We start from the raw sequence: 27,317 nt of genomic DNA, 5'->3' as shown, positions 1-27,317 counted from the left end.
AAGGGTTTTAGGAGGGAGGGGGGTGAGAGGATGGGTGAGCCTAGTGATGGGTATTAAGTAGGGCATGTATTGCATGGAGTACTGTGTGTTATATGCAAACAATGGATGATGGAACACTACATCAAAAACTAATGATGTACTGTATCGTAACTAACATAGAAAAAGAAAGAAAGAAGAAACACACACACACACAAATCCAAAAAACAAAGGTGAGGGAGAAAGGAAGACTTTCTCAGACAAAAATTGAGAGATTATGTTGCCAGGTAGACTTGCCTGGAAAGAAACATTAAAAGAAGTTCTTCAGAGAAGGAAAATAACATAGGTCAGAAGCTTGGATTTACATACAGAAAAAAAAGAGCACTGAAGATTATAAAATGAACAACCTTTTTTTCCCTAAATTTTTATTTAAATTTCAGTAACCTAACATACAGTGTAATATTAGTTTTAGGTGTACAATTTAGTGATTCAGCACTTTCATACTTTACCCAGTGCTCATCACAAGTGCATTACTTAATCCCCATCACCTATTTCAACAATGCCCCTCCCTTCTCCTCTGGGAACCATCAGTGTATTCTCTATAGTTAAGAGTATGTTTCTCGGTTTGTCTCTTTTTTTCCTCCCTATGATCAGTTGTTTTGTTTCTTAAATTCCACATATGAGTAAAATCATATGGTATTTGTTTTTCTCTGACTGACTTATTTTACTAACATAATACTCTCTAGCTCCATCCATCTTGTTGCAAATGACAAGATTTGATTCTTTTTAGTGGCTGAATAATATTCCATTGTGATATAGACAGACAGATATAGATACAGATAGATATAGCACATATCTTTATCCATATGTCAATTGATGGATACTGGGGCTATTTCCATAATTTAGCTATTGTAAATAATGCTGTTATATACATGGGGGGGGGTACATATATCCCTCTGAATCAGTATTTTTATATTCTTCGAGTAAATACCTAGTAGTGTATTTGTTGGGTTGTAGGGTAGTTCTATTTTTAACGTTTTGAGGATCCTCCATACTGTTTTCCAGAGTGGCTACACCAGTTTGCATTCCCACCAACAGTCTCAGAGGGCTCCCCTTTCTCCACACCCTCACTAACACCTGTTGTTCCTTGTGTTGTGGTTTTATCTATTCTGACAGGCGTGAAGTGATATCTCATTGTAATGAGCATTTCCGTGTGGTAAGTGATGGTGAACATCTTTTTGTGTGTCTGTTGGCCATCAGTCTATCTTTTTTAGAGACATGTCTGTTTATGTCCTCTGCCCTTATTTTAAGTGGATTATTTGTTTTGGGGTGTTGGATTGTATAAGTTCTTTATATATTTTGGATACCAATCCTTTCCAGATATGTCACTTGTAAATATCTCCTCCCATTCCAAGGGTTGCCTTTTAGTGTTATCAATTGCTTCCTTCACTTTGCAGAAGCTTTTTATTTTGATGTAGTCCCAGTAGTTTGTTTTTGTTTTTGTTTCCTTTTTCCTCAGGAGACCTATCTAGAAAAAAGTTGCTATGGCTGATGTCAGAGAAATTACTGCCTGTGCTTTCTTCAAGAACTTTTATGGTTTTGGGTCTTACATTTAGGTCTTTAATTAATTTTGAGTTTGTCTTTATGTATGGTGGAAGAGAATGGTCCATTTTCATTCTTTTACATATTTCTGTCCAATTTTCCCAACACCATTTATTGAAGAGAGTGTCTTTTATCCATTTGTCTTTATGTATGGTGGAAGAGAATGGTCCATTTTCATTCTTTTACATATTTCTGTCCAATTTTCCCAACACCATTTATTGAAGAGAGTGTCTTTTATCCATTAGATATTCTTTCCTGCTTTGTCAAAGATCAATTGACTATATAATTGTGGGTTCATTTCTGGGTTTCCTATTCCTTTCTTTTGATCTATGTGTCTATCTTTGTGCCATCACCCTACTGTTTTGATTACTACAGCTTTGTGATGTAATTTAAAGTCCAGAATTATGATGTTTTCAGCTTTGCTTTGCTTTGCTTTGCTTTTTAAGATTGTTTTGGCAATTGAGGGTCTTTAGTGGTTGCATACAAATTTTAAAATTGCTTGTTCTGTGAAAGATGCTGTTGCTATTTTGATAGGGATAGCATTAAATGTGTAAATTGCTTTGGGTAGTATAGATATTTTAACAGCATTTGTTAAAAATTTTATTTTTTTATTCTTAACTGAGCTAACAGAAAACAGTTTGTTCAAAATAATAGCAACAATGTATGCAATTGGGGCATCTGGGTGGCCCAGTCGGTTAAGTGTCTGCCTTAGGCTCAGGTCACGATCCCAGAGTCCTGGGATTGAGCCTCATGTCAGACTCCCTGCTCAACCAGGAGTCTGCTTCTTCCTTCTCTCTCCTTTCTCCCGCTCATACTATCTGTTTCTTTTTAATAAATAATAAAAAAAAATCTTTAAAAACAAAAACAACAATGTATTCAATTATGTATGCTTATGTATATTCTATGTGTATGTATTATTTATGTGTCCTTATATACAAGTAAAATGAATGATAGCAATGATACCAGGGAGAGATGGGATGGGAGGAAGGAATTAGGATAATTTTGTTGTTATAAGGTATTCATACCACCCATAAAGTGGTATAGTGTTATTTGAAGGTAGACTTGAATTAGTTGTAAGTGTATATTGCAAACCCTAGGTCAAAACAATTAAAAAATTTTTTAAATGAGCAAATCAAATCTAACAACACTGAAGATACAATACCAAGATTGAAACATAATATAAACTATGGACTTTGGGTGATAATGACGTTCATCAGCCGCCCAAATCTCTACTCTGGTGGCAGATGTTGGTAATGGGGGAGGCTGTGAATGTGAGGGGAGTGGGGAGGGATCTATAGGAGATTTCTGCACCTTCTCTCAATTTTTCTGTGAACCTAAAACTGCTCTAAAAAAAAAAAAAGTCTTTTTAAAGAAAGGCACTATTTGGTTACTTTACAGAATATTTATATATTTTCAATAAAATAACAGAATATATTATGAGGAATCTGGTAACTTGATTTTATTTCCATTATGATCAATATGGTTGGGTTTCTGTGTTTTAAAAATTATCTATGGTAATACTTTTTTGGTGAAAATTTCTATGAATTTTAACATATATTTGATTCAAGAAAACCCCACCCAAATTGGGATACAGAACAGTTCCACCAGCCCAAAAGTTCTCTCAGCTATCTGCTTGTAGTCACATCCTCACCTCACCCCAAACACCCTGACAACCACTGATCTGTCCTCCATCATTATAGCTTGATTTTTTTTTTTGAGAATTTTCCAGAATGTCAAATAAATGGAATCATACAGTATGTAACATTTTGACATTGGGTTCTTTCGCTCAGCATGGTATATTTCAGTCACTCATGTTCTGTTTAGCAGTAGTTTGTTGCTTTTTGTTGTTGCACAGTAGTTTGGTGGGCAAGTCCCAGTTTCTTTATCCATTTACCTGTTGAGGAACTTTGGGGGGATATCCAGCTTTTGACTATCACAAATAAAGCTGCTGCAAATGTTTGCATACAGGTTTTCATATAATCCAAGTTTTCATTTCCCCCAGCTATAAACCTCACTGTGGGATTGCTGGGGCCAAATTTATATTTAGCTTTTTGAGAAGTCACCATGCCATTTTCCAGAGTAGCTGTACAATTTCACATTCTGAGCAGAACTGTATTGTGTTCTAGTTGCCCTGTATACGTGTCAGCACTTGGTATTGTGAGATTTTAGCCATTCAAAAGTATGTAAGAAATGGTATCTTATTGTGCTTTTAATTTGTATTCTTCTAATGGTCAATGATTTTGATTATCTTTTCATGTGCTTATTTGCCATTCTTATATCCTCTTTGGTGAAATGTCTATTTCAGTTCTTTTCCCATATTTTTTTTTAAAGATTTTATTTTTTTGACAGAGAGATCACAAGTAGGCAGAGAGAGAGAGAGAGAGAGAGAGAGAGGAGGAAGCAGGCTCCCGGCCCAGCAGAGAGCCGGATGCGGGACTTGATCCCAGGACCCCGAGATCATGACCTGAGCTGAAGGCAGAGGCTTAACCCACTGAGCCACCCAGGCACGCCCCCCCCCCCAATATTTTAATTGTGCTATTTGTTTCTTGCTCTTGAGTTTGAGAATCCTTTGTATATTCTGGATACAAGTCCATTATGGAGTATGCAGTTTTCAGATATATTTCTCCTAGTCCTTAGCTTGTCTCTTCATTCTCATAATAGTGTCTTTGGAAGAACAAAAGTTTTTAAGTTTGATGAAGTCCAGTTTATCAGTTGTTGGTTTTCTTTTATTGTTGTTGTTGTTCTTTTTTTTTTTTTTTTTTTAATGGATCATCTGTTTGGTGTTATTCCTAAGACCTCTTTGCCTAACCCCAATCACAAGGATTTATCCTGTGTTTCTTCTAAAACCTTTATTGTTTTATGTTTTTCATTTAGACCTATGATCTATTTTGAGTTAATCTTTATGCAAGGTGTGAATTTTATACTAAGGTTTCTTTCTTTCCTTAAAGATAACTTATTGCTCCAATACCCATTTGTTGAAAAGAACATCTTTCCTCCACTGACCTGTGTTTTTACACTTTGTCAAAGATCAAATGTTGTATTTGTGTAAGTCTATTTCTGGAGTTTCTATTTTGTTCCATTGATCTCCATGTCTGTATCTTCTATCTGTATCTTTTAACTAAAAAAATTTTAAAAACCCAAAAAACCCAAGCCAGAAATATTTGTCATGTGTCATGAGCAGTAGAGGGTGGATGAGGGACAAGGCAGTCCCCTGTGTGCCCGAGAGCTAGCAGTGACCGAGCCGTCCTGTCCTACCTTTGTCCTGCCACCTCCTGGCTCAGACATGATGGAAACTGAGCGGGGCGGATCGGTAAAGTTACCAGTTAAGTTCACGGTGTAACCAGTTAACAAAACTAAATGTCTTCTTCCTTAGAGACTCTTCCTCGCAGTGTGTCCATTGTGCTGTCAACAGAAAAATAGGCCAGACTCACATAACTCAGCGCAGAGGGAAGGAAGCTATACCCTGGCTTAAGGAAAAGTTTCAGATGAAAATACCACTCTGCTTCCCAGGCGGGGTAATAGGAAAATGGAAACATGTTTTACGATTTTATTTGAAAATAAATTGTCATGTAAGGCATAGCAGGAGTTTTATTACATCAACAACTGGTATCTGTTAAAATACCCGTTTCTGGGTTGCCTTTCCGCATGGGCCCTTTGAATGAGGAAAATCATTCCTTTGAATGAGGAAAATCTAGAATGACATTCCAGTGCACAGAAATATAGATGGATGGACACACAGAGAGATGGAGACATTTCTAGATAGCCTCCTTTCCTCTCCCCTGGCCCAAGCGGGGATCGTTTAATATATACGCCATTCTGTAACTAAAATAGGTTGTCTTGGCTGCACAGAAAGCTGGGGCTGATAGCACTAATGATTTCTTTTGATCACATTTCTTTTTGATCATATTTCTTTTGATACAAGTGGTAGAGTCATGAGTGTTAAGTAAACATGTTTTCTCCCTTCAGGCTGATGTTGGAGGACTTCTCTTTCTGGATGTATTAGGATAACACTTGCAGCTAAGAAATAATGTACTTTTTATTGACATGGCCAGATGGACTCATTACTTGTCCGAAGACACATGGGTGTTTGGATTCCAAGATCCACATGGCATCTTCTAATTATTGAACACTTTTTCAGCCATCCGGACAGTTTTAGGTTATGAATAGTGGCTTCTTTAGTTATGTGTGCTGCCAAAGGGAGCTCGAATAGTGGCTTCTTTCATATCTTGTCCTTTTGCCCTGCTCTTTCTGAGTCGAAGCCAGCATTTAAAAGGGACATTATCTGGGGAGGTATGGGTGGCACAGTCAGTTAAGTGGCTTCCTGCAGCTCAGGTCAGAATCCCAGCATCGAGTCCCATTTCAGCCTCCTTGCTCAGCAGGGAGTCTGCTTCTCCTTCTGCCTGCTGCAACCCCTGCTTGTGCTCTATCTTTGTCTCTGTCCCTCTCTTGGACAAATAATAAAATCTTTTTTTTTAAAAAAGATTTTATTTATTTATTTATTTATTTATTTTTAAAATATTTTATTTATTCGTTGGGCAGACAGGGATCACAAGTAGGCAGAGAAGCAGGCAGAGAGAGGAGGAAGCAGGCTCCCTGCTGAGCAGAGAGCCTGATGCGGGGCTCGATCCCAGGACCCTGGGATCATGACCTGAGCTGAAGGCAGAGGCTTAACCCACTGAGCCACCCAGGTGCCCAAGATTTTATTTATTTATTTGACAGAGATCATAAGTAGGCAGAGAGGCAGGCAGTGGGGATGGGGGAGGATTCAGGCTCCCTGCTGAACAGAGAGCCCAATGCGGGGGTGGGGGTGGGGGCTCCATCCCAGGATCCTAAGATCATGACCTGAGCGGAAGGCAGCGGCTTAACCCACTGAGCCACCCAGGGGTCCCTAAACTCTTTTTTTTTTTTTTAAAGTGAACTTATCTGATTCCCTTTCTACTATGATTAATGGTCCTCCCAAATTGAATGAATGAGCATTCACTCATTATTTACCTTTTACTTTTCTCACTTTATCTTCTGCCTCTAGGTAGGATGAGACTGAAGAATGAGGAAAGGGTACACAGTACAACTGGTGATAGATACAAGTAAACCAGCAAGTGGTCTAGGAGCACTGACATAGAGTCCCCTACTCAGCCTGGAGAATCAGAGAAGGTCTGTATATGAGTTGGCCTAGTGAAGGAGGAAGGAGGTAGGGGAGAGTAGGAGAGTACCCAAGCAGAGAGCTTTGCCTATGAAAGGGCCAGGGAAGATGTCCATGATTTTCCAGAGGACTGCAATGATATTAGTATTTCAGGAGTACAGAGTGCAGAGGTGGGTTTTGTATTGTCCAGTATTTGTTAGTACAGTGTTGTTTCAGTACACACACACACACACACACACACACACACCCTAGACCATCCTCCCTACCTCCCTAGATAGAGAATATATTCTTGCGTCTGCCATCAGCCCCACCCCTTTCCATTGTTCTACTCTATCCTGATTATTTTATTACCTTCCCCACCCACGTAGGCATTTGAGTTGGGACCATCGGCCTCTGAATTTAGATTAGACAAAGATCAAGCTCAAACTATCTCAGTTGCCATTTCTGGTATGCCGGAAAGGAGACTAGCTTTTCGATGGGAACCTGAAGACCAATACAGTGAAAGATCTTACCCCTGAGATAAGACCAGGATGGTTACTCACATCCTCTTCCCGGGAGGAAAATGGAGTATGGAAACAGATATTTATTGAGATCCTATCATGTGCAAGATACTATGCTAAATTCTTTTATAATAGGCCTCTATAAAAGATGATAGTAATTTAAAAGGTCACAGGTGCATGTATGAAATTAAACATATAATTTATAAAGTGATCTCATGCATCTCCAAATATCTTATATATGAGGTCACTTTCATGTATAATGCAATCATATTTTCATCACTACTGAGGATCAATCATGTGTTAGGCACTGGACCGCGGTGCGGATCCAGAACAGACGGGATCACTGCCTTCACTGCTGGGGGCTTCCTCGTGGCATGGACAGTTTTCTCTGTTGGGTTCTTGGATCTGTTAGCTTTGAGTCACCCTAGGATTAAAGGAAATTTTTGAAAAATATGTCAGAGTTTGTAAACTTTAACATATTTGTGTTAACTTTAACATATTTGTGAACTTTAACATATTTGTGTATTTAACATATTTGGTGAACTTTAACATATTTGTGTGTTTAAGGTTGATTTGGATCAAGCCACCTTGGAATGAAAACTGTAGCCATTGTAAGTCAAGAGTAAACACTTCTGTTGGTGAATCAGGGCTGACATTATCTTCCTAGGACTTTCATATTGTTCGTTTAGGGTTTTGAATACCTCACTAAACTGACTTTAAAAAATAATTTCTCAGTCCTCACAACAGAAATGGAGCCAAAGCTGGTTTACAGGTTCGTACTGGCATTTGGTATGAGTCATGAGAAATGAGAATATTTATTTCCCCAGAAAGGAGGAGAATCTGAGTTGACTTTGAATCCCGCTCTGTGGCCCAACATAGTGCCTTCGGCAGCCTGTTGCTCAATAAATATTTGCTAATCCAAAAGCCATTTAGCCAGAGATCTCTATCTACAAAGAAAGGTCTTCTTCGCCAATCTGTCAGAGGGCTTCCACTGTGGGACTGTCCTCCTGTTGGAAACTTTGCCCATGAGGAACTCAATCAGGGAGTAGAGAAGTGGTTGCGTTTATATAACCTTCTGATTGCCAGGTATGGCATCCAGGTAAAATTAGAATGTCGTGAGCCAGCCTGAGCACAGACTTCTTCCTTCTCCCAGGATCTACAGGTGGCCTGCCGGTGGGTCTCCCTGTTCACACCCCGGAAGCACCACTGAGCCCTAGGGAGAGAAGAATCACAGTTTCAGCATTCCCATCAGTGGCAGGGCTGGGGCCACGGAGGAAGGAGGGCCCCAGGCACAGAATGATGCAAGTTTGTGTATCTGATGACAGGTGTCTGGGGGGAAGCTGAGAGCTGTAGGAAAGCCCCCCCCCAGAGGACCGGGAATCTCGAGTTAATGATTACAGTGAAGCGGCAGTAAAGGACAAAACCCCAGAGCGCGGGGTGGGGGTGGAGGGGACGACCAGCAGGACTTTGGTGAAGCTGAAAATGAGGTGGAGAGAGGATTCTGGATTGCAGGAAATTCCAAGAGGCAAGCTCTGTGTTCCATTTGTGAAAAACCGGAGTTTGGAATGACTGACCAGTGATAAGCCTAGAGAGGAAGATTCTGAAATATTCGGGAACATCTGCTATCAAATGAAGGAGACTGGGTTACAAAGAGAAGGAGATGGAAAATCAAGGCAGTTTTGAGGAGGGGAGCTTCACAATATTTACGTAGATGATTTCAACTGACTGCAATATGTCACAGAAGGGATCTATAGCAGCAGGCGTGAAGGCTGGGATTAATGAGGTGGGTGGAGCAGGGAGCTCTGGTGTGGCTTTCAACCCGGGGCACAGCGTGGAGATATGCAAATATAGTGGCTACCGAAAGCGAAGTGTCTGAGGCACCTAGGCTGAGCTCTCAGAGGTGGGTTTGGAAAAGACCTTTGCTCGGAACAGTGCTTAGAAGTGAGCAGGGCTCCCGGAAGTGCCGCAATTTCTTTAGATCATCCGACAGCATTCTCCGATGTTTACCAGCTTCAGGGAGATCAGGCCATTGTGAAATTTTTTTTTTTTTTTCTTTAATAAAACTGGCCCCAGCCAGTCAGACTGGGAACTTACTGCCTGAGCTGTTTTCCAACATGGTTTTGCTGGCAAAAGCAGACAAGAGTGTTTCCTTGACTCTCAAGGGGCCTGTTTACACTGACTTTATTTTTACTGCCAGCTTTCAAGTGGGAAGAGGGAGATTATATTTAAAGGTCAGCAGGTGAGCTGAAGGATTCCTGTCCTGCTGTTCCTGGGTGTGCGTGCCTCTCTCTATCTGTGCCTGTGTGCCCGTGTGCGTGTGTGCGTGTGTATGCGTGTGTGTGTGTGTGTGTCTGTGTCTGTGTGTGTGTGTGTGTTTTCCTCCTGCAAATTATTGTGCCTGGATCTGATTGATGAGACCTAATCACTTGTTTGTAGGCCAATGGCAAGTGCCTGGCTGGTAGTTTGGCAGTTCCCTATTTGTTTATTGTAAAGAAGGTAAATCAGTCTGGGGGATTTTCTGGATTGGAGAGCAAGGAATATTTACTGTCAACAGCATAAGAACAAGGAGTTATAAGATACTGGGCTTCAAGGTGCATCTCGTGTTGGGACAAGAACCTTAAAAGGCGGGGAAGAAGCCAACTACAGAGCTTTTTTATCTCGAATGAAGCTTTTAAGTATTTGAGTGGGAAATACAACTTGGGAAATTGCCCTTCGGTCAAAGCATCCGTCAGTAGAGCTAAATCGAGTCAAATTAGGTTGGACTCAAATTCAGTTTCAATTTCATCAGCTCTTCTTTTTAAATTCCTTTTCTTTAAAAAAAAAATATATATATATATATATATATATATTCCCAAAAGATGACAGAGAGATGCTCCCAGTGTGGAAGTGAGAGCTGGAGGGAAGACCTGGGAAGGCCAGCCTCTGGTCCATGTACACCTTCTCAAAGAAACTTAGCACTGAGACTAACATTCTTGGGAAACCAACCTGCAAGTGTTGTCCTCCACTAACGGAAAAACCAAGATGTTGCTGCTCCACTGAGGACTGAACAAGAAGCCATGAAATCCCCGACTGCAGGAGACTTGGAAGACCGCCTCCTGGCTAAGGTAAGGACAGGTGCGGGTTTCTCCCATGCCCCCCGCCCCCACCCCTTCTGTCCCACCAACCTGAATTAAGAAGGGAAGTCAGGCTGCTTTCAAAGATCCATGAAGTGGTCCTCAGGAACCCAAGACCATCACCCATAAGAGTGTTTAGGGCTTACATCATTTCCGTCCTCTCTCTGAGGTTCTAGTGCCAGAGGCCATTGGGTGCAGAGTGTGGAACAGAAAGTTAGAACGTGGGTTGGACTCCAGCTCTGTAGCTGAACTGGGCAGAGTCATGAGCAAGGCCCCGAACCAGCCTGAGCCTCAGCTTTCTTCTCTGAGGGGTCATTGAAATAATAGGGTCATTAAAAATGAGTAAATGAAATTAAGAACACCTTTTAGAAACTATAAAACTGCTGTATTTAAAAATGTATAGCATATTTTTAGTACAGACCCTTTAAGAGTTAGTTGACATTCTTCTAGACTCTTAGACTGTTAGAACTGGAAGGCACCTTAAATATTATCTGACTTAATTCAGCCTTTCCATTTACTGATGAAGTTTTTAAGGCACAGAGCCACCACTAAAGCTAAAGCATTTAAACTAAGATTAGGGACTGGTCTAAATTACAGACATGCCTTCACAAGTAAACAAAGCAGAGTTCATTATCACAGTGATAAGTAAAGTTGATTTCTTAGGCAAACTACTTAGATGAATAGGAGAAACGTGGGATGATAAAAATTACACCCAACAAAGTAACTTCCCATTGTTTTCCCTTTGGGGACTCTTTTAAGTGGAAGGGGTGCTGGCATTTTCCCATGGTCCTCTGTTTTCTGGAAAAAGTCCAAGTGTTTTTAGCCTGGCATCCAAGTAGTAACACTGTATCTTTCCACCCTGTTTCCCAGCATCTCCAGTAGCAGAAATTCTCAACAGTGCTCTATACATTGATTCCAGCCTGCGCACAGGATTTCTTTGGCCCGGCAGAGTGTTGTTAAATTTTTTTCATATTTGTTACAAACATTTCATAATAGCAGGATTTTGCATAGAAACTGAGATTTCCATCTTCTCCAGAAAAAGGAAAACATCAGGCTATCTGGCAACCACAGGTCCCAGTTTCTTGCCTAGTAACTGTGGGCTGGGGCTGAGTGTCAGTTCAACAGAGCATGTGCTTGAGGCTTCTTGGGGGGGGGGGGTGGGCTGTGGCATTCCTGCGCCCCCCTCAGCGCTCCTTCTCAGGTGTATCCCCCTTCTGTCCCCGAAGGTGGTCAGTCTGTTAATCCTGTCCGCAGATACTGTGCCCTGAGAAGGTCTAAGCCCGAGCTTCCCCTCTCTCCTTTGCCAGGGGAGACATCCTCTCTCTCCCCCTCCATTTCCATTTCTCTGGCTCATATTCATCCTTCAGACTCCACTCAGAGCCAACCTTATCTTGAAAGATTTCCTTGACACCCTAGCACAGAATGTTTTGGTTTCCCTGTGAACTCGTCGTAATTATTACTGACAATATTTATTTGGCAATCAGTTGTATATTGACTCTTGACACCTTTCCTGTTACTCTCTTGGGTGGACACTTAAATATTATCTCCTTTTACTGTTTATGAGTTTCTGGAGGGGGCGGTAGTGTCTCGGGTATCTTCATTCCCCTTGATGTTCACACAGTATCTTCACACATATGTGGTCAGAATAGCTTTAGGATTCAGTGAAGATAATACAAGAATAGTGTAAAAGGTGCTGGCAGGTTGAGGCCCAGGCAGTATCTCATTGGACCTATCATCCACCAGGTGACACGTGCACATACCTCCAAAAACTTGTCCAAGGTGACACAGCTAGATAGTGAGAGTGTTGAGGTATCAGTAAGAAAATTCTGTTTTACTCCAAAGCCATATTTGCTCTGTTAAATCCCTCTGTATCTCCACAAACACACACTGAGCACCTGCTGTGTGCAAAACACCGTGCCCTAAACCCAGGTCCAGGATGTGGTATGTGAACTGAGAGGTAAAGTGGGTCTGGAATATCTTTAAGGATGGCCCTCTCCTGCCTGCAGATTTCGCACAGAACTCCAAGGGTAAAAGGAGGCTGTTCTTGTGCAGACAGGGAAATGCTTGGTACAGTACATGGCTGACCACAGGGCTACACCGAGATTTCTACAGGGTGCTGGAGGAGAACCGAGGAGTGTTGGCTCTCAGCGGGGAGGCGTGGCCCAGCGAGAGGAGTGGAGACTAAGCCTGAGAGCACGCACTGGGTTTTAAGTGGAGGAGTAACGGAGAGGCCTTTCTGGCTGAGGGAGCTCCATTCAAGCAGTCAGTGTGGGTTTCAGGCCCTGCAGCTTGTCCCTGGGGAGGCTGAGCAGTGCAGTGGTTACGAATGTGGTCTGCCAGGTGTGACAGTGCACAGCGTGGATCACCGTTCCGAGAATTAAACTGTCTCAGGTGGGACCCAGCACAAATTCCTTAGACACTCTGAACTTGGCATTTCGTCCTCTGTAAAATGGGGATAATCCTAGTCGCCACCTTCCAGTATTATGGGGCAGCTCCAGGGAGCTAGCTCTCAGGGAGGGTCTCATACACGGGAGGGCCTCCCGTCCCTGCTCTGTGGTGCTGGTGTTGGTCTGGTTTTTGCACAATGTATGGAACCTGTAGGGCCCCTACATGTCGCTCGGGGAAGAATGGGTCTGAGAAAACGGAGATATGATGGTTCAGGGCCTCATTTCATCCGGAGATAGCACCTTCCATCTTCATCCTTTCAGACTTTTCTTCCAGTTTTAGTATATGTGCTAGACTTTTCTGTCATTAACCCAGGATGACAGAGATGGTGCTCGTCCTGCTTTTTTGTTTTTGTCTTTAAAGATCCTGTTTATTGGATTTAATGCAGCTCCAGAATTAAAATGTCTGGCAGGAAGTTCTCAGCCTTTTATCCCCAGGAGCACTCACAGTGGGTGACAGTGACACAGGCCACATGCTCACGTGGCCAGACCTGTGTGACATTCCTGGCATGCTGCTTAGTGTTGCCCCTCTGCCTGTCTCAAGAAAGCGTGTTGGAATGCAATGAGTCAGAATGCTGTTATGATAGGCAATAACCTTGAATTCTCACTCATTTATATTTGAAACAGTAAATTGTTCCGCACTCGAGCTATTAATAGTAGCAGACGATGTGTGGGGCAACAGTGAGCCAGACACCGGGCTGGGGGTGTGTACGTGTGTGGGGGCAGGTACACAGAAACCGCAGGGCATCCTTCAAGGGGGCCTCTCATGACTCTTCTTACGGAAACTCTGCTTCATTCGAGTTCCCGAATCTGCTGGCTAACAGGTGTGGTGTAACTTTCTGGGGTCATTGGGATGGAGGGGAGGCTGAGAGAGGGTAACCGCGTCTGCGTCATGGGCCCGGCTAATTTCACCCACTTCATTTCTGCTCATGCTCTGTCCCACCCACAAATGCAGCCTTTTAAAAAGAAAAGCACACCTTTTTTCACTGAACTAATCCCTGGGGGAGGCGAGTGAAACTCAGGCCTGCACTGACGTCATGTTTGAACTGCACGTGCCTTGATTCCTTCTTCTGAAATGACCGTGGGTTTCCCAGCTGCGCTGTGGAATGGGTCTGGTGATGGGTATATATACCAGGCTGCACCTGGTATCTCCCTGAAATTGGACCCACTTGAAAGGGCTTCTGGGCTCTGGCCGTTGACAGGTCTCTGTGGTGGCACCTCCTTCTTCCCTCAAGATCAGTCCCCGTAGAGCCGCCTCGGGCCCCATTCCTTGCTTTCCCACACCCTGAAATGGAATCTTCTTGCTCCACCTAATGAGGCTGTGCTCCGGAGGAGTCAGGGAAACTGCCTGGGGTGTCTGGGTTGTGAGTGACACCAAGAGAGTGACAAATGGTCTGTGGGATGGAGCCTGGGAAGCCTTCAGCCTAAGTCCCTCTGGGGCTGCTGAAGGGTGTGGTCCGTAGAGGTGCAGACGGAAGAACCTAGGGTAGGAAGTGGAGCGGGGCGGGGCGGGGGTCGCGACCCATCACCTCCTGCAGGGAACAGGCTGCTACCTGACTTGGGGGGCTTGAGCACTGGGTGGGAGAGTGGGGGAGGGAGGCCTGTCAGAAGCAAGGCTCTTCCCCCCAGTCCTGGTGGAGCCCCACAGTCAGGACCCTACTGTGCTGCCCTGGGGTGCCTGTGGGTGTCAGAACAGTCAGTGATGCCCAAAGAAATGGAGACTTTGGATCTGTTACTTCATGAGACTTGACTTCAGTTCAAATGGAGGGCGTGGTTAGGTTCAGGAAGAGGCTAAAGGTAGGTATGACTCTGGGAGCGTCCACTCGGAGGTAAGGCACAGAGGGACAGAAAGAGCAGTGAGGGACCCTGGGCTTAGGGCCAGTCCTGCTGCCAACTGCCAATGTGACATCAGGAGAGCCACCCATCACTGTGGACTCCTATTTGTTGACACCAGACAAGGTGATTTCTGGGGTCTCTTCCAGTTCTAAGATCCCAAGTCAAAATGGCAGTTCAAACATGACCTCAATGCAGGCCTGAGTTTCACTCGCCTCCCCCAGGGATTATTAGTTCAGTGAAAAAAGGCGTGCTTTTCTTTTTAAAAGGCTGCATTTGTGGGTGGGACAGAGCATGAGCAGAAATGAAGTGGGTGAGATTAGCCGGGCCCATGACGTAGACGCGGTTACCCTCTCTCAGGGTAGGCTCTAGGCTCTAGAACCTACTCTGATTTTTACTTTCAGAAATCGAAACAGGTCATAAAGGTATATAATGAATGAGAGGATATAGGTGTCTTCCAGGGAGTGTGTGAACTGCCTCATTTCTGCCCAGTCAGAAAATTATACCGTCCAGTGAGGGCAGAATTTGTAGGAAGAGATTCACAGTGGAGAACTTTGTCCAGTAGACCACTCATTGTGTGTGTGTATGTGCACGCACACACACACACACACACACACTTTGTCTCTCAAGCTTAAATCAGTTAAAAATTATTTGACAGTGTCAGGGTGCCTGGGTGGCTTGGAGGGGTAAGCATCTAACTCTTGATTTTGGCTCAGGTCATGATCTCAGAGTCCTGAGATCAAGCCCTGCATTGGGTCCTGTGCTGAGTGTGGAGCCTGCTTCAGGTTCTCTCCCTCTGCCTCTCTTCTCCTGCTCAATCTCTCTAAAAAAAAAAAAAAAAAAAAAAAAATTATTTGACAGTGTCGAATCTTTCATTAGTTTATCAACTCAGGAAATAAAATATACTTGCCCATACAGAGTTAACCACTGTGTTGCTGACATTTGAGTTCTATGAACTCCCATCAGTGGACTTGGAGGATTTGTGGCTGAGCCTTAGTCCTCAACACAATCTAAGGAATTAGGTATTTGGGAAGACTATTTCCCAACCACTCTGACTATGGGGTTCTATCTAGTTAGCCTTGTATGACTTTCTCCTGCTATTTCTGATCAGACTTGGAGCCCCTGAACTTGTCCAGTGTTCCATCATCTACTAAATGGCTTTGTCCATTCTCTTTCCCCAGCTAGAAGACGTGACCCACCATAGAAACCTTCCCTTGGTCCTTTATCCTTTTCCAGATCTTGCCCATGAAGCCCTCGCCTTAGCACCTCCGCTGTTACCTTTGGAGGGCTGAGCCATGGAGACCATCTCACAGCTGAATCCCCGATATGCCATAGCCCCGTGGACCCCCCCCATAACTGAGTCGGGAGTGCCTGGCAGTCTTCACATAGGTACCTGAACAGCGCCCATTCCTCAGAGATGTGATTTCCACATCAAAGTCTGTCAGTCTGCAGTCCCCTGTGTTCCCCTCTCCACCTCACACATAGCACATTGCCTTGGCTCCTGCTCTGTAAAGAAAACAGTCCTCAGACAGGAAATCTCTCAGATTCCTGCACGCCTGCCCTTTTATGTGTGTTTATGCCTGTCTCTTTCCTTGTGATGTGCCAAGGTGAATTGCTTACCAGGTTTCTGGATTTGCAAGATGCTCTGGCTGGGAAACCCTGACTCAGTGGTTTTGCTCCCTGCTGAGTCTTCCTTCCTTGCCGGCCCCTTTCTCTCAGCATTTAAACATGTTCAAACCTGTGTGTCATTTTGAAAAAACCTGTTGGTGTCCCTATTTTGTTTTTCCCCTTCCCTGGCCCCACTTCCTGGAGGAGTTGCTGACCTCTGTGTTCCCTTGCTCGCCTCCCACTTAGCCTTTAGCCACCGCAGTCTGGCTTCAGTGCCCACCCCTTCCCTGAGCACATCAATCCTGTTCTAGTTGCCAAACACTGTGGACATTTTTGGGGGCCCTATTCATCGGGCCACTTACTATTGACTTTGTTCTTGAACAACTTCTTCCTTGATTTTCAAGACCTCTTGCTGCTTATTCTCCCATTTCACCATCCTCCTCCAAGGCACTCTTTTCTCTGGCAAAATGGAAACCATTGCCATTTCCCCTGTGCTCCTTGTACTAGATACCTGCCATTTGCTCTTTCTAGAACAACCCTCACACTCTTCTCTTTCTCGCTAACTCTTACTAATCTTTCAAGATATAACCCCCCTATGCTGTGCCTCCAGGAAGGACCCCTAGCTTCCAGACTAGATGAAATTTCCCTTTTCTGTATACCCATAGCATCCTATACAAACCTCTGCCCAGCACCAGATGGCTGTGACTTTAATTTCCAGTTTCCTTGTCTTGTTCTGTCATACAGGCACATACACACAGCATCTGGCATTTTATGATCAAATGGAGTTGAATCACAACACACAGAAGAGTCTGGCCCTGCAGGGGACCCTTTAAAATGGGCTACTAAAGGCATTCTCCTTTATGTTTGGCATGGCAAAGGGTCTGCCCCCTCCCTGACTGCCTTTCCTCTTCCATTGGACACTCTAGAAGATGCAGGATCTTGATAGTTTACAAATGCTTAAGAAAGGTGCCCCCCACCCCGTGATGAATGTAGTGGGTAGACATATAAGAGCAGTGGTGGGTGCCGATGGCAAAAAGATGGTATTAAAAATCTGCATGGGGGCACCTGGGTGGCTCAGTGAGTTAAAGCCTCTGCCTCTGGCTCGGGTCATGGTCTCGGGGTCCTGGGATCGAGCCCCACATCAGGCTCTTCGCTCAGAGGGGAGCCTGTTTCCTCCTCTCTCTCTGCCTGCTCTCAGCCTACTTGTGATCTCTGTCTGTCGAATAAATAAATAAGATCTTTAAAAAATAAACAAACACATAGATATGATCATCATCCCTAAGGTCAGGCAAGGTCAAGACCTTTGACCCTTAGGTCAAAATATGGGGTTTTGAAAAGACTATTTTATGTATATCATGTATTTCCAGGGAGATTTAAGCTTCTTAAGATCAGGAGCCTTGTCTTATGTTTCTTGTTACTCCTAGGCATCTGGAAAGTACTAGTTTTTCAAAGATGGTCCCCCGTGTGGGGATAGGAATCTTTAAAGCAGGTCTTGGGCTTCAGATGAGGCCACCTGCCCCGCTGAACCCAGGGGTACCCTTCTGGTAATTCCCTATCGTGGGCCCCATGCTTATTCAGACCCGATACCTGTCTTACCCACTACTGCAGACCATGGCAATTTCTGTGTCACTCATTGTTGTGCCCCTGAATGTCACAGAGTGCCTGGCACACAGAGGTGCTAAATAAATGTTTATTAATGAACTAATTTATATATGTGACACACTTTATACACGTGACATAGAGCATGTGTACATGAGCACTTTTGTGTACTGTGTCCATATATGGTTGTTGGGTTTATTGGTGAGAGGTATGAGGTCTCAGATGACTGGACCAGCTGATGAGTTCATTTAGAAAAATAGCTAGAAATCTCCTAGACTTAGACATTTTCCTTGACTAATTTATGGGTGTCTTAAATGACTGGAGAATACATAGAAACAGCCATGACATTGCATTTAGATATATCAGATACTGCTTCCTGTCAGTTCCTGGCCCCGGTCAGCTGCCTCTCCCCGCCCCCCCCCACACCATCACGTCAGGGCACCAGCACAAGCAACAGAATGGAACCCCCCCTCCATTCCAGAAAACACAAATGGGCTCTTCCCATTTCTTCTTCATTTGGATCTTCCTAACTCCCTGGAGTTTACTAAAAGTGCCGTGTATTCCCCACAAGCACCTATTTCCCTAGACCTTGAGTACCTGTGAGGGTTTGTAGCATTAGTGCTCAACTTTCTGATGGTAATTCTGTTCTTGGGAACTTGCAGTGTGAATCTGAGGGAACATAAATGTGTGCCTTTTCTGGCAGGTCTGGTAGCAAGAGTACCAGGGCCAAGAGAGTCACCATTTATGGACAACAGAAGGCTAGAAAGCGTCTGTGCTGTGATTACACACATTGAACCTTTCATTTCACCAGCCTGGACAGCAACCACTCTTACCCCATTGTAGAGCCTCACCACGGCACACAAAGCCCCGCAGGATGGGCTGGCCACGCCAGCCTTTTCGCATTCATCTCCTGTCACCCTCCTTTCCCTTTTCCAGGCTCCAACCACAGGGGCCCCCTTGCCGGCCCTTGAGCCTTCCAGGCATGCTCCTGCTTAGGGGATCCGCTGGCGCCTCCTCAGAGAAGCCTTCTGTGGCCACCTGATCTAAATGAGCAACCCTTTTACTCTCTAGTCCCTTATCCTATTTTATTTGCCTCATGGGATTTATCATTCCCAATATTAGATACTACGTATGTGTGTATATATACACATTTGTACGTATATCCTGTATGTATGAGGACTTGTCTGTCTTCTTTGCTCTTCTCTCGTTCACTGCTGTGCCCCAGCACCCACTGCACACAGGCACTGGGTCAATGCTGATGACTGCTTCTATTTCAGAGGAGAGCACTGAGCATCAGCAAGTGCCACCACGCCTAGGTGCATGTCCCCTGGGGTTCTTGGGAGGGTAGGTTTGCTTGCCTGTGCTGCTATGGTCGCCCACCGCTGGGCCTGTATGTCACATCCTCATGCCAGTGTCTGGGCCCCGCCCCCGGAACAACTGCTGTGCTCATCCCTTCCCATCCAGGTGGATGAGAGGCGCCAGCAGGTCTCCCAGATTGTGGAGGAGGTGCAGAGGGTCGTCCACCACCTGACCGCCGAAATCAGCCACCAAGACATTCGATTCCAGGCTGTCCCTTACTCTGACACGTATAATGGGAACATCAAGGTAAGCCGGTCTCACTTACTCTCTAAGCACCACCCAGGGAGTCAGGTGCACGGGTGGGCAGGTCTCGGTGCAGCAGGTGTCACCCAGCCGAGGGTACCAGTGATCTTTTGTGTTCTGCAGGTCCTTTTAGTATTTGCCACTTACACACAGTCTCCAGAGTTGCTGTGTCTTGTGAGTCGCCCTTCTGAGGCTCTGAGAAGTCAGATGACCTGATGTCCTGTTAGGCACTATAGCCAGAACTCAGCCCGGGGCTTCGGACTCCAAACACACTGGGCTGTAACAGCTGAAATTTAGTTAAGCGCACATCCTTGTAGGCAGTGCCTGCCTAATAGAGGGGGCCTGGGGAGAGGAACTGGAGGTACCTGTGAGAAAAGGGTTGAAAGTTAAGAGTCTGGGTTGCAGAGGTGGGGGAGGAGGCAGACCTTAGAAACTGCAGGGGTGGCCTCGCAACTTCTGTCCCCGCTGCAGTCAGGACTCTAAGCCACCAGGGCCCATGTGTGACGGCAGCCTTCCGGCAGCACCGAACCATTCTCTCAGAAATGGCCTCCCTCACACTTGCAAACAGCCTCGAGGAACAGACATGGCTCATTGCCTTTCAGAGATGAGGGAAGTGGGCTTCTGAGTCCTTTTCAGTCCCTGTGCTGCTTTATCTTGGTTTTTCTTTATAACTCCTAAGAACCCCTTTTGTGTGTATTAAATATATGTGTATTCATGCCCTATCTCTCACACAAGACGATAAGCTCCTTGATCGTAAAGATCATGTTTATTGATCGCTCCATTACTAACACCCAACATGGTGTGTGGCCCATGCAGACACTCAGCTTCAGTGAATGAATGAATGAATGAATGAGTAAAAGAAATAGGGCCTGAACTGAAGACCCTTGCGGGTCCAGAACATTCCAAGGTTGTCAGGCACAAGGATCTGGGACCCGTGTATTTGGGGACAGAGTAGAGATTTGGGGAAATTTACCCCAGGATAAAAATTCTAATACTAGATTGGATCCCAACATAACATCATTTGCCCACTTCTGTCACCCTTCCAACCTGCAGTAGATCATTAGAGACCAGTGACTAGGAGTAGAAACACAACACCACTTTTTTTTTTTTTAAGATTTTATTTTATTTATTTGAGAGAGAGTGTATGAACAGGGGGATTTGCTGAGCAGGGAGCCCGATGCAGGACTTGACCCCAGGACCCAGGGGATCATGACCTGAGCTGAAGGCAGATGCTCAACCAACCGAGCCACCCAGGCACCCCACAACAACACTTTCCCTAGAATTATATCGGAGGAAATTTCCTTCTGTGGTCTCACTTAGAATTCATAGGTTAAAATGGATCTTGTATTTATATACATCGTGTCCTGCATATTAAATTTCAAAAATAGTTGGAGTGGAGCATATGAAATTGATTTTATTTTATCTTGGAACAAATGTGGCGAGTATTAATTAAGCATCATTTATGTGACTATTAGCACAATAGTGGTGTTCTCGAATTCCCGTGAAGGGGGGTTCAAAGTATGCCAGAGTTTCGATGTGTTCCCTTTTGAAATCCCATCACCTTTCTGTGGGCACCAGAAGTCACATGGATCCGTTATCTAAAGCATCACACTGTTATTGTCTGAGAACGAGGCAGAGTTTGGTGTTCACCCATGAACTGGCCGATGACAGGGCCCTGAGCAAAGATTAACCAAATACTATGGTCAGAACTTTCTACAGAAGGAGGAGGCCCTTGAAGTGCACAGCTGACTGATGGGAAGAGGTGCGGTATGGAGTAGGCTGCCACGTGTTGTGGCCAGAGGTCAGGCTCCTTCTGGGGATACCACACTTCTGGGCAATCTGTTTGACCCTTTGGACTGTTGGGCCTGACCACTTTGACCCCGACCTCTACTTCACTGGTACCTGTAGAAATGGAATAGGTAGATTCTGATTGTTTGCTTTATTCTAAGTTTTATGAAACTTAGAATCATCTCAATAGCTCACATGGTCTCAGCAATTGCCTTGCATTCACCTGTGGTTTTGTAAGGACCGATCATTAATACTGGCCATGGGCCATCAGTACGGGCAAAAAGATAGGGAGACATTTTGCAGAATCCTTTTGCTTCCTTCCAACCCTTCCCATTACCAGACCTTTAAGCCAGCCCAGGTCATTCCTCCCTGACTGAGAGCCAGCCCAACATAGATGACAAGCCCTGAACAAGCCGTCAGAGGGCTTATGCTTACATTCTGGCTCTCCCACTTAACTGGCTGTGTGTCCCCAGGGAGATGTCAGAGCCTCTCTGAGCCTTAAATTCCTCATCTGGGAAATGTTAACAAAGCCCACCTCATCGTGGAACTGGGAAGATCACCTCGTCTAATGTCTGGGCTTGCAGTGCTTAGTATGTGCAGAACTCAGTGTATACTGTTTCCTTTCCCTGCTTTCTCTTCTCCCCCTTGGGTACTTCTTAGAGTTCCAGGTCAGGGGCACTCTTTTCCTTGCAGATTCCTTACACCAAGGACTCGGTGAATTAACTCATCTGCCTGATATCGTGGTTAGTGGCAGGACAAAGATGGAACCCTCCTGCAGTGGGCAGGTACAGCCCTCTGTCCATCTTAGCACATTGCCAAGCGTTGAGTGGTTCGTTGAGCTCCCCAGTTCGACAGGTTGGTGTCCCGGAGATTGCTGTTACCTCTGAAGTCCGTGAACTCACACTCCTGTCTCTTTTCTTGACCCCAGGTTTTGGCCCCCAGCCAGTTCCTGGTCACCATCCCAGTGAAGGGCCTGGCCGGGTACAGGGAGGCCAGGGAGCAACGCTGGCGTTACTACACGCTGCAGGGCACGAGGCTGTCCTGCCCCTTGCAGGACCCAGAGGGCCTGCAGCAGTGGCTGGAGGTGGAGCAGTTTATGAAGAGCCTGTGGCAGTGGCATGAGGCAGATGTGAACATTGAGGGCGATATTGTGCCCGCCAAGGTCCTCCAGGTGTTCCGGAAGCTGGTAGAAAATGCGATTGGAACCTGTCATCTTTCAGGTGAGCTGATCAAGAACAGGACAAAGGGCAGTTTCTGGCATTTCCTTTTAGCTTTATAAAACCTCTGCTTAGGGACGCCTGGGTGACACAGTCCGTTGAGCGTCTGACTCTTGGTTTTAGCTCGGGTCACAGTCCCGGAGTCCTGGAATTGAGCCCTGCATCAGGCTCCACACTCAGCATGGAGTCTGCTTGGGAGTCTCTCTCTCTCCATCTCTCTCTGCCCCTCACACTCATGCTGTCTCACACTCTTGCTCTCACTATAAAATAAACAAAATCTTTAAAAAAATTAAAAAACAAAAAACCTGTGCTTAAGTGTTACCTGAAACGCGTGCCCTAAACGGAGACAATAATCATGTGCTCCTTACATCTGTTCACTCCCCGGAATGTGAATTAGCTCTTTTTTCTGCTTTGACACCCAAGAGTGGGATGCTGGGATTTCCGTGGATCACTGCCCTGGCAGACATACGATGACCTTTGGCTTGCACACCCTTCCCTGGATGTGAATTTAAAACCTTGGGTATGCTTTATAAAAAGCAAATTGCAAGCCATAGATCATTGTTTCTAGCACACTTCTATCTCACCCTACAACTGACCTGCAGTCCCCCAGTGTCTTAAGATGCCACATTCAGAAACCACTGACTTGTGTCAAAACACAAAAATGAGAGGCCGTGAAGAACTGATTAAATTTGACAGTCTGCAAATCTTAAACTGTATGCTACCATGTGGGCATGTGTGCACACACACACATTTTGTTCCCACAACAGTGTATTTCACACTGGGAAAAGTGGTGAATTTCCTTAGTTATAAAAGAGTATTTGTAAACCAATAAGAAAACATACAAGTAGAGCAATAGAAATCATGACCCCCCCCCCAAAAAAAAGACTCACAGAAAAAGAATATAAACAAGTAGTAGTTAATAAAAAAAATGGGAAAAAGGGGCACCTGGGGGGCTCAGTCAGTTAAGCATCTGCTATTGGCTCAGGTCATGATCTCGGGGTCCTGGGATCAAGCCCTGCATCGGGCTCTCTGCTCCGCAGGGACTCTGTTTCTCCCTCTCCCTCCACCTCTGTCCCCAACTCATACTTCTCTCTCTCTCTCAATAAAATCTTAAACAAAGAAACAGACAAACAAAACAGGGAAAAAGGCTCCACCTAATGTATGTTTCAAGCAGTGTGCATTAAATGGACAGAGGTGAAATGTGGGATCATGCTCAGAGCAAGGGTGACTGTGGTACAAAAGGCCTTTCCATGCATTGTTCTTGGAAGTGTAAATCGGTGCCTACTTCTTAAGGGTGATGAGTCTGTTTTTATTTTTATAATGTGCTTGACTTGACAGTTCAACAATTCCAGTTCTAGAAATAGATTCCTACAGATGAGAAGGAAACAGACACAAGGGTGTCTACTTCCATAGGCTCTGTAATAGAAAGGAACTAGAAATAATGTCAGTAACAAAGGGAGATGGACAAAATAAATTGTACTATCTCTGCCTTTCGTCCGCTGTCCTGCCTTGAAGAATGGGGTACATGTTGTACACACTGAGTTGTGAAAGATCCATATGCTGGATAATGAAGGGAAAACCAAAGTGCTGAACAGGACGCAATTCCACATGTGTAGAGAGAAAAGGATTTCAATGTGCTTTTACTTGTCTGGACGGAACTGATCTGAAAGTTTCTGTGATGGAATTAACCCATGTTGAATGGATTCTTACCATGTATAGGATGCTTTGGTCATGGCATAGCAACCCTGGAGAGTCAGAGTTATTTTTCTGCCTGTTTTACAGACGAGAACACTGAGGTTTAGAGAGATGAGCTGACATGCGGGAGGTCACGCACCACGCAAGCAGAGCCAGGGCAGAAGTGAGGTGTGGACGGGGCAGGCTGGTTCCAGCATGTGCTGACCTCTTCACTTTGAAACAGTGGTAATAGTGAAAGTGCAAATGAGACCTTGCAAATGGGCCAGGTTGATGAGATGCTTTCAGTAAATAATGCCAGGGTGCCAGACGTCGTCCTGTTCCTGTCTGGGCAGCTCTGATGAGATGCAGACAATAACCTCTTCATCACACGCCAGCCCAAGGAGAAGAGTGTTTTCCTTTTGAATAGCTTCGCACGATTAATGAGTGAGCTTCCATTTTCTTCTCTGAGCAAACAGGAGAAAAATAATAGATCCTGACCGAGACAGCTTATCCTCATCTTTAGTGAAGACAAACGAAAAAACTACTGTGCATCTTTTGAAAGAAGGGGGGACAGATCAGCAATGAATTCTAGTACAGGAGCTAGAATATGCTCCCTGATGCATTGGTTTTTCTCTTCCTCTCATTGCCTGGTTTGAAGAGGTAGTGGGAGCTTCTTCCTACTCCTTCGATCCTTTCAACCAATGGCGATGACACACTTTGAAGCATTTTATAATTATAAGGGCTTGGGGTGACCAATGTATCGGAGGCCAGACTAGCTTGATGGATGGTGGAAACGATGCTGTCTGAGAGACTGGGAGTCGGGTAGGGAACGAACGGGTTAAGCAGAACCCCACCAGGGGCAGATGGATGAGTCGGGTGGAATGCTGTCCCCAACAAGGTCAGGACATCTGGGCACAATGGAGGGGGCATACAAGAATGGTTGGATTTCATTTTTACTAGCAAATAGTCCCTCTTTCCTTTGTCTTCTGTGTCTCTTTTCTTCAGTTGAGCCTTCTGAAAAGAATCTTATTACTTTCAAAGAAAAGGAGCCGTAACAGCCTTGGGGGCGGGGAGAAAGGAAGAAGCAACAGTCACCCACCGCGAGATTTGCTAGCAACGTTTCTATCCATATTCACTTAATTGTCTAGTTTAGCCATAAATACCCCAGCTTTGGAGTGCTACCAACCTGTGCCCAGCTGCCCAGGCACAGGGAGCTGCTCGCTGCCCCTGCTCCCCAGTTCCTCCTTTGAACGTTTGCAGGGAGCCGGGCTTTCTCTTCTCATTGCCTCTTTGTCATTTCCCAACAGGTAAGGTCAGCATGCTAACACACCACTCTGCAGTTTGGGTTGCCGTGGAAACAGCCACAGGGCAGGTGGAGCTAGAGCTGGTCCCTGCTGTGGAGATCCCTACTGCCTGGTCTGCGAAAGCTCGGTGGCCTCCCTGTCTGAGGCGCTGGCCTTCCCGACAGAGAGTGGAGTGCATCAAGGTATTGGGGAGCGGAGGGCCCAGCTCCCCAAAGCAGAGGCACTCACAGCTTACCCATCCGCAGCATCACTAACTGCCAGCCAGCACTGGAAGGGGAAAATGAGCTTTCCCTCGAGCAGTGGTGCTCCAGGTGGGGGCCCCACAGTCCACAGCCGCCCCTGAGAGCCTGTTAGCAATGCAGATTCCTGAGCCCTGCTCCTATCCATGGGCAGGGCCGGGCAGTCTGGGCCTTAACAAGCTCTGCAGGTGCAGGCTCGGCTTGGAGAACCAGTGCCTGCGGGAACGTGGACACAGCCTCTCCCATTCCCTGTGCACAAGGAAGTGGTTTGCCCTGAGCCTGCCTCCACGTCCCCAAGTGGGAGGTTCTGCCTGCTTAGTGGCAGGTTCCCCCCGCCACCCCGCCCCAGAGTAGTGGATAGCTTCAGAGATGGCAAGCCTCCTCCCCCTCCTCATTTTCCTGGTGTTTTTCTCTTTTCCCAGTCCTTTGGGTTTGCCTTGTTGGCCTGTTCCCATTATCACTGGCAGCTGAGTTTCCTGCAGGCCGAGCAGGTGCTGCTGGAGCAGCTGGACGAGGACGGGGGCTGCCGCAGGAAGTGTCTCCGGGCCCTGAGGCAGATGAAGGAGGACGTCTGGTGTCCAGGAAGGAGGCCGGTCATCACGTCCCACCATTTGCAGGTGAGTGGGCACACCCCAGGTGTGGGTGCATCCTCTCCGGGGGCCCCACGCGCTGGCCAGAGCCACTCCCGTTGGGGGGGTGTGTACGCGTCAGATTCGAGAGGGGGCGCTGGTGTCCCGATTGGCCATCCCATGTACTGTTGCCTGGTGAGATCGCGACCCCCGGGCCATCTGTGTGCCCACTACAGCCTTGCCCAAGCTGAATGGCCTCCTCCTTTCCTTGGCCCTCTTGCTCTCTTTCCTTCCTTTTGGTCGGTTCCTCTTTTTCTTCTCTCTCTGTCTCTCCCCTCCACTTACTTCAGTCGCCAAACCAACACGAGTGCCCACTGTGTGCCAGAAACCATGCTGAGGTTCAGCGCTGTTTACATGGTATGGCCCCTGCCCCTGAGAAGCCAACAGTCTGGGAACAGCTTGCAAATGGCTTGACTCGGGGCTTTAAGACTCCCTGGGTCTCCACTTCAGCCTCGTGAGGCCACGGCCACATGGGGGTGGGGGGACACCAGGAAGTGGTGATTGCCATGGGGTCATGGCTGCGGACCTGAACTTCTGGGTTCCGGATCCTCAGGCAGGGATTTCCTCTTCCTCTGCAGCACTTGCCTCCTTCCCCAAACCCAGTCATACACATTCATGACTGCCTTTAATCACTCGTTCAGCAAATGTTTATTGAGGTTACTGTGGGCCAGACACCTGTTGTGTGCGCTACCCTTGGAGGTCCCAGGTGAGCAAACACAGAAAGTGGTTCCTGCTTCCTTGGAGTCGACAGTCCAGTGGGGGAGACAGGCCGTCAGGTGGTCCCCCAGGTGCACGTGGCATCACACAACATGGGGAGCACCGGGGAAAACAGACCCAGAGCAGCAGACCCCTGGCCCGGGTTGGGACATCACAGGGTATCCCTGGGGAGGGGGGCACTCCATCACACCCTGAACTCCTCTTTTGCAAATTCCCAATGGTACATGGTGAACAGGCCATTCATGGAACATGCTGTGTGGCACTCTGAGGTTGGGAGGTAGCAGGTGGACTTAGAGACAGCACAGCCTAAGCCTAGCTAGTGTGTGTCCGGG

General features: G+C 45.9%; 2 protein-coding genes across 6 annotated transcripts in view; one reads left to right on the top strand and one right to left on the bottom strand.

Annotated features, from left to right (window-relative positions):
- Positions 1–14,757, bottom strand: part of LOC309841674 (uncharacterized protein) — a 44,591-nt gene extending 29,834 nt beyond the window's left edge. The window contains exon 1 of the mRNA XM_082684962.1: positions 10,383–14,757. The gene's annotated coding sequence lies outside the window, so the exon portion shown is untranslated. The remainder of the gene's footprint in view (positions 1–10,382) is intronic.
- Positions 8,661–27,317, top strand: part of MAB21L3 (mab-21 like 3) — a 45,868-nt gene continuing 27,211 nt past the window's right edge. Inside the window, exons 1-6 of one of the 5 annotated variants that reach the window (XM_082684959.1) lie at positions 8,661–8,978; positions 10,077–10,322; positions 19,280–19,420; positions 22,134–22,425; positions 25,404–25,582; positions 26,062–26,256. In XM_082684959.1, coding sequence (XP_082541085.1) covers positions 10,275–10,322; positions 19,280–19,420; positions 22,134–22,425; positions 25,404–25,582; positions 26,062–26,256 — 855 coding nt within the window. In that variant the 5' untranslated portion in view covers positions 8,661–8,978; positions 10,077–10,274. The other 4 variants (XM_082684961.1, XM_082684958.1, XM_082684957.1 and 1 more) reach the window with 4 other exon arrangements.

Source organism: Mustela nivalis (assembly GCF_964662115.1).
Source record: "Mustela nivalis genome assembly, chromosome: 10".
In the NCBI taxonomy this organism is placed as follows: domain Eukaryota; kingdom Metazoa; phylum Chordata; class Mammalia; order Carnivora; family Mustelidae; genus Mustela; species Mustela nivalis.
Note: the sequence above shows the minus strand (reverse complement) of the source record. Positions and strands in the feature narration are given on the sequence as shown.